Below are 11,962 nucleotides of genomic sequence, written 5' to 3'. Positions count from 1 at the left end.
GGGCCAGGCGACTGTCGACTTGCTGCACGCTCTCGTCCGTTTCCACTTCTGTGTTCGCGTCCGAGGTTGCCTGCACTATGGCTGCCGACCATTTCTCGATGTCCTCGATCTCTCGCTGCGGCTCCAGAAACTCCGATCTGAAACGAGCCTAGTCGGTGAGCTTGTGCTTGCGTCGATGTTCGTTGGTAACTGGGGCGGAGGCTGGCGGGTCCAATTTGACGATGAAGTGGTCGCTGCCCAAGTTGTACCCCGTGTTCCTCCAGTTGACACCCCTCCTGGTCGTTGCCGCTGTTCGGACACACTCCAGATCCGGGTTTGTGTCTCGTGTGACAGAAGTTCCTATTCGGGTGGGGTCCGCTGGATCTGTGTGGAGGGTGAAGCCGGCGTCGGCCGCCTCGTCCAGTAGGTTCCTTCCTTTGACTGTGGTGCGGTTGTAGCCGAGCTCTTTGTGCGGTGCGTTGAAGTCTCGGCATATTGCGATTGTGTCGTTTGGCGCTGTGCGTAGTGCTTTGTGCAGGAGAGTCTTGAACTTTTGGTGCCTGTGCGCTGGGTTACTGTAGCAGTTCAAGCCAGCTGCAAAATCCTTCATCGTTGGTGGTGGTAGGTGAACATGGCACTACGCGGCAATAAGAAGTTTTTATCTCCTTGTGACAATATGCGCCCTCAATAAAAAAGATGTGCGGCAATCACAGTGTTAAGGTGGTGGGAAGGCGAACCTGTAAGGACTCCCACCACGATTACCCATGCGACGTCACTTCAATTCACAAGCGTGGCTCAAGAAACAGTGAAACCAGAGAAAAGTTCAAAGTTCAAAGAGATATTCTTTGCTAAGTTTAAATCATTGCATGATTCATGAACAGTGGTTGGTTGAGTTGTATTAGTGAAGCACATGAGTGAAAACCTTTTTTTTTAAATTAAAGGAAGCTCAAACCCGGCGTTAGACCATCTGGCATCTCCTACGCTTCTGCTGCCTATGTCGGCGACGACATTCTAGCATTGGTGTCAGGTTCCTTTAATTTTTACTAATTTCTAGCGCATGCGCAAAGCACGCGCACGGCCACTACACGTGCCATGGGCGGAGCGCACAGCGGCGCGAAATGTCACGTGACGCTGTCATATGGCTTTCCACAAAAATGCGGGGGGTAAACCCGCAGATATGCTAGATGAATGCACCAGCTTTCTCCCTCGTCTGCGACTGGGCTCTGTCATTGTGCCTGGTAAGTACCTGGCGTTGTTGTCCGAGATTGGCAATAAAGAAAAAAAGGGCTCGTAGCTCCATCTGTAAGACACCGGGCTTTCGCTCCGTTTCTCTATTCGTTGCAAGTTCGCTTCCTGGCAGTGCCAGTGACTTCTTTTATATGTTCGCCGGAGTTTTCTGTTTACACAAACGGTCACGAAAGACCCATTGGGAGGTAGAGTACAGGCCTTTGTTTTAAAAGTGAGATCAAAATACCAATCCATCATACATTTCTTTACAAACACTAGAACAAGGTATCCCCCATTGCGCACCCGTACTGCGCCGATGGATGGTCAGGATGCAAAGGCCAAGGCTTCTTTCTGATTTCGTCAATGGCCCGTAGCTGGATCAATATCTGAGAACCCAGCTTTTTCTAACACAAAAGCGGAAATGTTCCTCAATTATTACAGTTCACGCGCATTTCATGCAAGATAAATTTTGCGTATGTTGCTTTTTCGCTCAGCGGGAACAGCGCGAAAAGAAAATACGATGGGAGGATCACCTGATGCGGAAACGAGTACAGCGGCTTGATCAGTTGAGCTAGCATGAGTGAATAGAAGGAATATGACGGCCTAAAAAGGCGAGTTAGCACAAACAATTCAGGGTAAGACGCGCTGATAGCGTCCAACCAAAAAGGCCTAAGGACGAGGCAATTTTGAACTAGCCATTGATGTGCCGTGTGTCTCCAGTTTGGAGCAACTGTAAGCAACGTTGGGCAAAGTCTGTTTCGGCCGCAACTGCTCGAGCTGAAAGCTTGGAATGACAGTCTCCAAGTAATTGAGCACTTCCGAGGTCGTCAGCTCGGTGAGTTCATTGTTTTGTTCAACCAACTGTATCGCTTGGGTTAGCCTATTTGCATACTTAAAGCGTGAACCTTTCCTCGTCGAATTCTATTGTTTTGCGTTCTTTTCGACCGCAGGTGTTGAGAATGGGTGGTTACGCGATCGAGGTAGCAGATTTCCTCCGCATCCTCGGCAGAGGTTTTGCCGAGTAACGCGAAAAGAAAGAACGCAACTTTCACGACGTTTTAACGGGCGTGCAGGAAGCCATAGTAATCTAACTTGATCCCCAGCTCTACAATATGACACACCTCAGAGCCTACATGTAGGGTGCCTCCGCGCGTTAAACGCGCAGTAAAAACACTGCTTCGTTTTCTATACCCAATCAAATGCCGCATTCGACGGCATGGCGCGGGAGAGATCAGGCCTTAAGTTACAGATTTTAGTCCATGATGGTCAGAGTAAACACAAACACGGGACAAGAACAATGGGCACGACATAGCGCTTCTTCTTGAGCCATATTTTCGTTCGCGCTGACTATCACGAGCGTTTTACAAACCGACAAATGTGCTACCTTACTGCAGTTTTTGTTCGTTGAAATAGACTACGCCTCGTAGAGTATGCCTCTGATGCAGCATTTTTGTGGTATTGACAAAATGACTTTTACGCGATGGCAGGTTCACGGGCGTTATTTTAGTGGTCGGCAGTGTAAAACCTTGGCCTGTCAATCGCTACACCTGCATGCGCAATGTGCAAGCTACGCGACCCTAGTCTTCACAAATTCCTGTAACAATAAACTTGCACCATTCCTAAGCGCGAACTTACCTTGCAGTTACTAAAATTTTCGGAAGATAAACAAACGACAGGCTTCACTTGCAACAACACGTAAATATCAGTGGTTTGTCTGGCATCATTTCAAAGAGCGCGAATGGACGATACTAGGCGAAGCACACACAGGACGGCCGCCGACTGACCATTGAATGTTTTACTCAAACAGTCAACGCTCGCCCTGTGCGGTTCTCTCTTCCCTCTGGTCCTTTCGCGCTGTTGAAAATGAGGCTTCTCTTGGTAACGCCACCGCCTGCGGGTTTTGGGGGAGGCGTAAAAATTATCTCGTAAATTGGCGCCAAATTCGCAGGCGAGAATTCTATATGGGACGGAATTGCTTTGTCCATAACATGTCTGTGTCAAATTGTCTGTTTTGGACGAGCCCAGATTGGCATTGCACAGACCATATGTGGGGCGTAGCCGCAGCAAGAAAGGGGGTCTCTTTCTGTGCATCCTTTGGTCAGAGGTTTAGAAAAAGCAATTATGCCCCGAGTGAATTGCGGCGCTAAATGGACATGTTTGACCCAAACAGACTGATAATTACGCCCGTGGTCAGCTGTCTTTGTGTGACATACCGCGATCGACTAGCTGTCTCACTTATTGATTGATTGATTGATTGATTGATTGATTGATTGATTGATTGATTGATTGATTGATTGATTGATTGATTGATTGATTGATTGATTGATTGATTGATTGATTGATTGATTGATTGATTGATTGATTGATTGATTGATTGATTGATTTGCTGAGACGCTCCTCTTGTATCTGAGTAAGTACGTGCGTGATTTCAAGAAAAAATGGATTCTTAATTTGAGCACTGCTGATAGCGACAGGTTCAAATTAAGTTTTTTTCGTAATAGCTGGTAGCTTCCCCGCGCAATACAACCGACTGTGCGCGCTCTCCACCTCCTTTTCAATCTTCTTTTAGTCACCGCGGCAGCCTGGTGGTATATTTCCTCTGTATGGCTTTTATACACTAGAACTTCCCCAATCCAGATTTCCCCCCAAAACTGGATGAATACAGTCACATTCTAATGCAACGGGAGGAATCACTTTTATTTCCGTTACCATGCCGCATCGTCATCATGAATATACTCATCTACAAAGGCCTTTGCTTTCAAGGAACCTGCTCTAACCTTAAAAAGCAAAGCACTGCTCTTAGCCGAAGGACGCGGATTCGATTCCCGGCCGCGGCGGTGGCTTTTGTGGAGGAGGCAAAAAGCGAAAACGCCCATGTTCGAGATTTAAGGGCATGTTAAAGATCCCCAAGTGGTCAAAATTAATCCGGAGCACTCCACTATTGCGCGCCTCATCGCCTGTGAAGTGTTGGCGTGTTAAACCTGATAACGAATCAAAGCACTGCTCTTAGAGTTATCTTAGACATTGTGGCTGGGATTGCTCTAGAGTTAGCGGAATTGACTTGGAATACCGTTGGATGTTTTTTTTTCTGTTTCAGCCGCAAAAACAGGTACGCCTGTCTTAGCTCAGGATTTACGCCAGTCATTCGATAAAAGGTCGAGGTAAACAATCCTTATCCATTCAGTGTACACTACCGACCTGCGTAGGCTATAGCTTTGCCACGTAGAACTCCCGTTTGGGGACCGTTTTATAAACGTGGCACTTTTTTTGGAAAGCATAATTTTCTGGAAAGTCGTTCGCGTAAAGCAAGTTGCCATTAAAAGTTTGTTTTCGTGAGCCAGTTACCATTGACCACAGATTTACTCGGAAGCTTTCAACGCTTTATAATCATTTCCGGTTGGAAAGCTGTTTACTTGCTGGCAGTGGGTTGTGCAGTGTTGACGGCTTCACTCGTATATTAGATGCGACTGCATCTCATTCACTCGCCTTGTCCCTCCATACGGCGTGGTCCGCACCTCCCCCTACACTATAAAAAAATAATAGTTAGCGGCGCCCGGTTTCGATCCCACGACCCTGTGGGCGGAACGCGAGTTACATGGTGCTCTTCCCACTGCGCCACAAAACCAAGACAGAATCAAATGCTACGATCGCGCCTTATATCCTTGACTCATTCAAACTACGTCAAGATGCTACTGATACGCGCATGATGGGGCAATGATTAACACTTGCAATAAAAGAAAAGAAGCTCCCACTTACAGCAACAATGATGAAGTAAAGGTCGTTGCGACAGCGAAGCCCCAAGCATACCACTTAGAGAGATTGACTAAGATTGGCCAATGAAACATAATAATAATCATAAAACATAATAATCATACGCGTTCGCGACACGTTTCACGCGATTTCAGAATCAATTCAACGGAAACACCAAGTAAACCCCACGATGCGTAGCATCTACACAGGGTTCCCCTCGCGGGGAGGTGGGCGCAATTTTTTTGTCGTGCCTCCAAGGCTGCCTCACCCGGGAAGACGTAGGCCGCTGAACGAAAATAGCACTACTTTTTGCGGCTGGAATGCTGAAACAAAATGGCTCCCAAATATTAGGGACCTTCTAGTTAGTCTGTTCATTGGTAATGGCTCTGCCTTCGTGCGGAATGTTTATTACAAACGAACACGTACTAGTTAGTCTTCATTGGTAATGGTTATGCCTTCGTGCGGAATGTTTATTACAAACGAACACGTCAAGTGTACCCCAAAGCAAGTTTAAAACCCCTTTTCAAACTTTTTGTGAAATTATTCCGGAAAAAACTGAGTGATTTTGTCTTAAAATATGCTGCACAGATGAAGATAGCTCCATTTGCTGATATGTACTCTTATGGCAAAAATTTACAGCGGCAAAGGAGATTAACGAACGCTGGTTGAGCCAGCTGGTCCAACCAAACAACGTCATTGATATCACATTGCCTTTCGCGTGAGCTGATAATGGCGAAACAGCCATCACATTGCCTTTCGCGTGAGCTGATAATGGCGAAACAGCCATTTCTCTGTTGTTCTCTTTCGACCTTTCCGCATGCTGCCGGCCTGAGCACTGTCCGACGAGCAGAGCTACTTACCAGAATCTGTACGCAACAACTTACAGGTTTCGTCCAGCCTTCGCTAGGGGGAGGGCCTGCTACTCCGTGTTTATAGGGCCCACGGAATGCCTAGTTTTTTCGCTGATCCGTGGTGTGGAATGCGCCAGCGACATATATTGGGGCCCTTAGTCCTCCCATTCGAAAGCACGCGGGTGAGCCAGGCAAATGTTGTCCCGTTAGTGTTGCCTCAAATGACGTGACCAAATACAGTGAAACCTCGATATATCGAATAGCGCGGTGCCCGCAAAATAGTTCGATAGAACCAGAATTCGATGTATGAAATCCCGTAAAAAACGCGTCATAAACTGGTAAAACTCAATAAATGAACGAATTGTGCAGTAAATACTCACTTGGTGCTTCAAAGTATTTATTGTTTTTGCTTAAAGTACTGCAGCAGGGTAGCCTGGCGTGTTATACACGACTTTCTCAACGTAGTCCAAACGTTCCCCAAGCGACAGGCAGGTGCCTTCTATAGCGCTGCAGTAGCGGTGCGGTAGGGCCAAAACCGCTGAAGCCTCGATCGAAGTCGGGAGCGGGGCACAATCAGCGCTTGCGGATACAACGTCGGCAGCGTATTCGTTTGTGCGCTCAGTAGTAACCTCCGCTAGGTCGTTCCGGTGCTGTCGTCACCGCCGACAAAGTCATCAATGCACATGCTTCGTGGCTCAGCACCAACAAAGCGCCCCAGCTGGCCCCAGGTTTCTTCAAGCTCGTATTCTTCTTTTGCACAGTCCAATTCTGCTTTGGTCAAGGAGGTTAAATACGCAGCAGTCGGGAACGCCCATCGCGCCACCGCTATCCTCGAGGGTACTGCGGGATAGCTCGCCGCCTGTCAACAGAGCGCGAGCGGTCTGGGCAGTCTGGGGTGGCGGCAGTGGTACGATTTGTTTGCCTAATGAATAAATCACAAAACCACACTTTTTACGGTATAATAGCGTAAGTATATTCAAGATTATCCTTAGCGTCTAAGGCCTCGACTGCATAAGCTTTACCGTGCTTTTCAGCCGCCAGTTCGCTCAAATACTGCCGAGTTCTTTGCGTTATCGCTGTTTAAATTAGCATACACACCAACTACAAGGTCGACCCTTCTAATCAATTTTATGTCCTCGACAGGAGTTGCCCAACAAATTCATTCACAGCGCTAAAAGAGCGAGACCATGCAGTGGTTCAGGCGCTTTATAAAAAGCAATGGTCTCCTTGCATCAGTAATGACTATGTGTCCCCAGAACGCACCACCAACCCTTTATGACAATGATTCGGATCGTGGTTTAACAGAAAGATGGGTAAACCGAGAACCTTGTTTTCATCGAAAGCCAATGGCTTGAAATCCCAAAGTCATATTCCACAATCCTAACCGTTACGACGAAAACGCACTGCAGAATAGCCAACTGACAAAATTTGTTTCCACAAGAGCCTATCAAGCGACTCAAGAAAAAAACGCTTCTAATGTTGGCAGTTGAAGCTGGGTCCCGCGCTTTATAAAGACACTTATCTGTTTGCGTCATTCTGCCAGGGTAGAAACAGTTTAGATTTGGGATATTGACTCTTATTCAGGTTTCATGGGAGAAAGCTTCGCATCTTTATCATTTTTCTTTTAGGAAAGGGGCTTTGATTTTTAGAATTCCACACGTTCAATTCCTAAAACGGAGTTGTATGAAATAGGGGCACCTAAGCAATTCTTCTGCGCTGTCAATGCGGAAGCCCGAGCCTCCTGCTGAATGCCTAGAACGCCATGTTTCGCCTCGTGTTGTCGAAGGGCTTTGTAATCTCGGGGCCGGAGAGGATACACTTTGCGTTGCGATCCTCCTTCGCGCCTTCAATCTCCCTCCTACGATTTGTGCCGCTGCTTCTTCTTGCCGCTGTGTAATGGTAGTTGACGAAAATGGCGAATTTAACAGCTTATTATTTCCTTCCCTTTATCTTCAATGTATAGGTGACCACGTCTCGCTACTGTTTAGTTTATGCTTTTTGTGTGAAAGGCATCGAGAAACGGCCTTTTTTTATATTTTAGGGGCGGATGCGGGACGCAGACTATTTCGCTGCTCCGCTGGTAGCGAAAAGGTCTGCGCTTCCGAAGGAGCACTTTTTTGTTAAGGACGCCGAACGCTGTTTACTTATCTGAATGGGCCATATAAGTCACTTTCTGAAAAATAATCGCGGTTATAATCGCACTTTTACTAGAACCCCACGGTACTGTATGAGGCAATGGGCGCAGTTTTTTCTACAACGAAACCGCAAGGAGGCAAGAAACGGCTCCCTTGCTGCTGGAAAGACAGCTGCTTCAGGGGGTCCTGAAACGTGTTTTGAGCACACTAAATGAACAAGCACAGGCCCTTGGCTGGGTAATCTTCATCTGTGCCAAGTATAACTTTTACGAGTAGCGGAAAGCTCAAACATTCGTTGCGAAGTTTATCGTGTGTTTCCCACCTTTCATGTGAGTTTTCGTAGCGTGAGCTACACTGGCCGAGGTAGAGCAGTTTCGCGTTGCTCCTGGAGAGCCGTGCTGCGCATGCGGGAGGAGCAGTGACGTCACACGGCGCACAGAACGTTGCTCGCTGCCCGGCGTCTCTCACACACCCCACGCGCCAAGCTTCTTCGCCGGCCCCCGTTCCACACGTGGCGGCATGGTCCACTTGATGATCACGCGAAGGGTAGCCGGGTGTGGAACGGATGGCTCGTGCGTCGCAGTAGCACCGGCCTGCGCCTGTGCAACCAGCTTAGCTGTGGGGCGATTGGTGAGGCTGCGCCGAAGCCGCTTGATAAATATACATTCGTCGCATAATGCGTATAGCATGTGTGTGTCATTGAAGCAGCTGTAAGCATGATAATCAAGCTTATCCTAGACAACCAGGAAAGCTAAGAATAACCAGCTGAGCCTTAGCTCACCCTACGTACATCCTGGCATAGCCGAGCTAAGCGACTGCTAATTTTAGATGCGACTGCATCTCATTCACTCGCCTTGTCCCTCCATACGGCGTTGTCCGTCCACACCCCTCCCCATACACTATAAAAAAAATAATAGTTAGCGGCGCCCGGTTTCAATCCCACGACCCTGTGGGCGGAACGAGAGGTACATGGTGCTCTTCCCACTGCGCCACAAAACCGAGACAGAATCAAATGCTACGAACGCGCCTTATATCCTTGACTCATTCAAACTACGTCAAGAAGCTACTGATACAACGCATGATGGGGCGATGATTAACACTTGCAATAAAAGAAAAGAAGGTCCCACTTACAGCAACAATGATGGAGTAAAGGTCGTTGCGACAGCGAAGCCCCAAGCATACCACTTAGAGAGGTTGACCAAGATCGGCCAATAAAACATAACAATAATCATAAAACAACAATCACATGCGTTCCCGACACGTTTCACGCGATTTCAGAATCAATCCAACGGAAACACCAAGTGAACCCCACGATGCGTCGCACCTACACAGGGTTCCCCTCGCGGGGAGGTGGGCGCATTTTTGCACACAGTTATATAAACGCATGTACGTCATCGATGCTCCGACGTGCGTAAGGAAGCAGAGATCTTGCTAGTGGACGGCGTCTTCTCGCACTTCCGGTGAAGAGAAGCGTCGCCTGCTCAACGTCAGAGGGTTGCGGCGGCGCCTTTGGTTAATTAGAGCTTCCTGCAGCACGCTTACGCTCTATCGTGTTCGTCTATACATACTTTTTTCACTCTATTACCACGCTTCTTGTTATAAAGCATGGGTGCAGATTGTCGAAACATGCCTGCACCCCCTTCCTCAGTGCGCCGCTGGTTTGCTCTGTGCTTCCTGAGCAGGCCATGCATCGCGACTGATCAAGCGGTCCGAACCGGCGCTCTTCGTGCACGGGTTCTTGGCCCCATACAAGTATCTTATAGTGGCGAAGCACCTTAAAGGCCTCTAAACGGTACCTCCGTCGCCTGCGTTCCGGTCCGTCCAAAACGCGTTCCGGCGGCCGGAACGCGCGCGTTCCGGCCGAAAATCGCTCTCCGCCACAAGTTGGCCAACTTCAACTTTTCGCCGGGCCGCGATGATGACGCGTTTCACCAGCCATCATCCGACGCCCTGATTGGTTCCTACCGATCTCCTACTGGCCAATCAGGGCTATCAACAAGTTTCAGCCCCAACAACATGGCGGTTGCCCAAGCGAAGCGAGGCGAGGCGATCGCAAGGGAAAATCGCGAGGCCTAGTTTCGGCAGATTGTATTACGGTGCGGCTATTTCGCGGCTATTTTGACCGAGTTATAAATTCGCGAAGCATTTCTTTGTGCTGACGGCAGGATACATGCACGGCGCCTAGTTTGAGATCCAGAGTGCCGCAACATCAAGGCAGATAGCATACACCCCCTGTTGCGGTGATGGCTGGTTTATCGTTGTTTTTGTGTGTGCGTGAATGTGTTTGAAGAAATCGATACCGTCACTCGTGCGCGTTAGCGCCCACAATGGATCAAGGAGTTATAAACCAGCAAGCGGACCAGCTGCGGACGTCCGTGCGAGTTCTCGGTGCCGCTACAGCCACAGCCAGGGTCCCCGCCGATGCGTTGTACTGGTGATTTTGTGCGCGACCCATGTCTAAACGTTCCGATCGCGATTGATAATGAAGCAAGCAAAGAATCATTGCGTCGTGTCGTGGTTTATACAGTGCGAGTTCTCGGTGCCGCTGCAACTACGACCACGGTCTCCTGCCGATGCGTTGTACAGGCGGGTTCGTGCGCGGCCCATCTGGAAACCTTTCGACCATCGTTTATCGTGTTGCGAGCAAGGAATCATCGTGATGTGCCGTGTTTCTTGCAGAGACAAGTGCTGCCGTGACTATTCTTCACCGCGTCTACGGCAACAATTTATGGCTGTAATCTAGAGCTCCACAGAGATTGTAGCAGGTGGCAGCAAACAGCATTTTTTTTTTTTGCCCCCCCAATCTGTTTCTTCTGTCACTACCGTGCTGTCGTGTTTTGTGCGCGGGCGCAGGTGTGTTCTCAGTGTGATTGGTGTCGTCATTAATGGGCTTCACCTTGTATAGTTGTTCTCTTTGCTGTGGTGGCGGTAACAATGAAATGTTTCCTTGTAATGAAAATTGGTTAGAGCTTCATTACGGGTAACCTGCGGTGGTTTTACACTAAAGGCAGTGCTTTTGCGAGACATTTCCCAGCAAAAAAAACATTGGAAGACCAATGGGCCCTGTCCAAAACACCACTGAACCATTTGGAACCAATTGAATTTGGTTTGTTCAATTCTTTGTACACGACCATGTGTACCTGCAATGGTTGTTTTCGTCTGGGTTGCAAAGCTTTTGCGCCATTGGCAAGTGGCATTGTGCATTTTCCCCGAGTCATATGTTCGAGCAAAAAGGGACTACACTTGACATTTTGTAACGGGGCTTGGGGGACCTTGCTGGATTGTTTGAGGTGAAGTCACGAGATGTGTCTGGCTTGAGTGCACAATAGGTTGTTGCACATTGTGCATGCTTGTCGGCAGTTTCCTCTGGAGGCCATTATATGCAATAAGCTCAAAACCTGCTGATTGGATTGCCGTCTCGTAGAGTATAGGAAACTGGGCAGCTTGAAAGAATTGGATTAGTAATGTGAATGTTGCTTAATGTTGCCTGATGATGCAATTTGTTATTTCGGTATTGGGTGACATAGGTTTTGCTGGTAGCATGCTTAGGGTGGAGTGAAAAGTCACACGTGAAAGCATGCTCATTGTGAAGTGGTCAGTAATCGTTTCAGTCATGCCTGGCCATCCTGTTTGTATTGGGTCAAGGTTGTTTTGTCTTGATGCGAAGGCCCAGTTGTATTCAATGTAATTATCCCACTTAGCGCGACTGCATTCATCTCAGTCCAAAATTTTGGTCTCGATAGTGCCAGTTATACTAACAGGCTTTTGAACGTGTTGTGTAGCTTTGGCTGTGTTGAGCCCTTATAAAATCATTTTGATTAGCCTTTCAGTTCTTGGTTTATTTGATCAAGTTGTTCAGTGCTGTCCTTCAGTTTATACTTAGAGGCCATGAAGACAAAACACAAGTTTAGTTCATTCGAAAGATTGTCACATTATCATACTGACACCGCTTTTAATGCGCACCTCAGTCAAATAAGCGATATAATCAGGGAGAAAGGGGGTGGCCATGCGACCCACTAC

General features: G+C 48.0%; 1 protein-coding gene across 1 annotated transcript in view; it reads left to right on the top strand.

The window, feature by feature from the left end:
* Positions 1 to 1,163: 1,163 nt before the first annotated feature.
* LOC144143144 (dehydrogenase/reductase SDR family member 9-like) overlaps positions 1,164 to 11,962 on the top strand; it is a 54,493-nt gene continuing 43,694 nt past the window's right edge. Inside the window, exons 1-2 of the mRNA XM_077674950.1 lie at positions 1,164 to 1,210; positions 2,020 to 2,041. Of these exons, the coding sequence (XP_077531076.1) occupies positions 1,164 to 1,210; positions 2,020 to 2,041 (69 nt within the window). The remainder of the gene's footprint in view (positions 1,211 to 2,019; positions 2,042 to 11,962) is intronic.

This window comes from Haemaphysalis longicornis, unplaced genomic scaffold (genome assembly GCF_048455015.1).
Source record: "Haemaphysalis longicornis isolate Haplotype H1 unplaced genomic scaffold, Haemaphysalis longicornis Haplotype H1 scaffold_6, whole genome shotgun sequence".
NCBI lineage: Eukaryota > Metazoa > Arthropoda > Arachnida > Ixodida > Ixodidae > Haemaphysalis > Haemaphysalis longicornis.
Note: the sequence above shows the minus strand (reverse complement) of the source record. Positions and strands in the feature narration are given on the sequence as shown.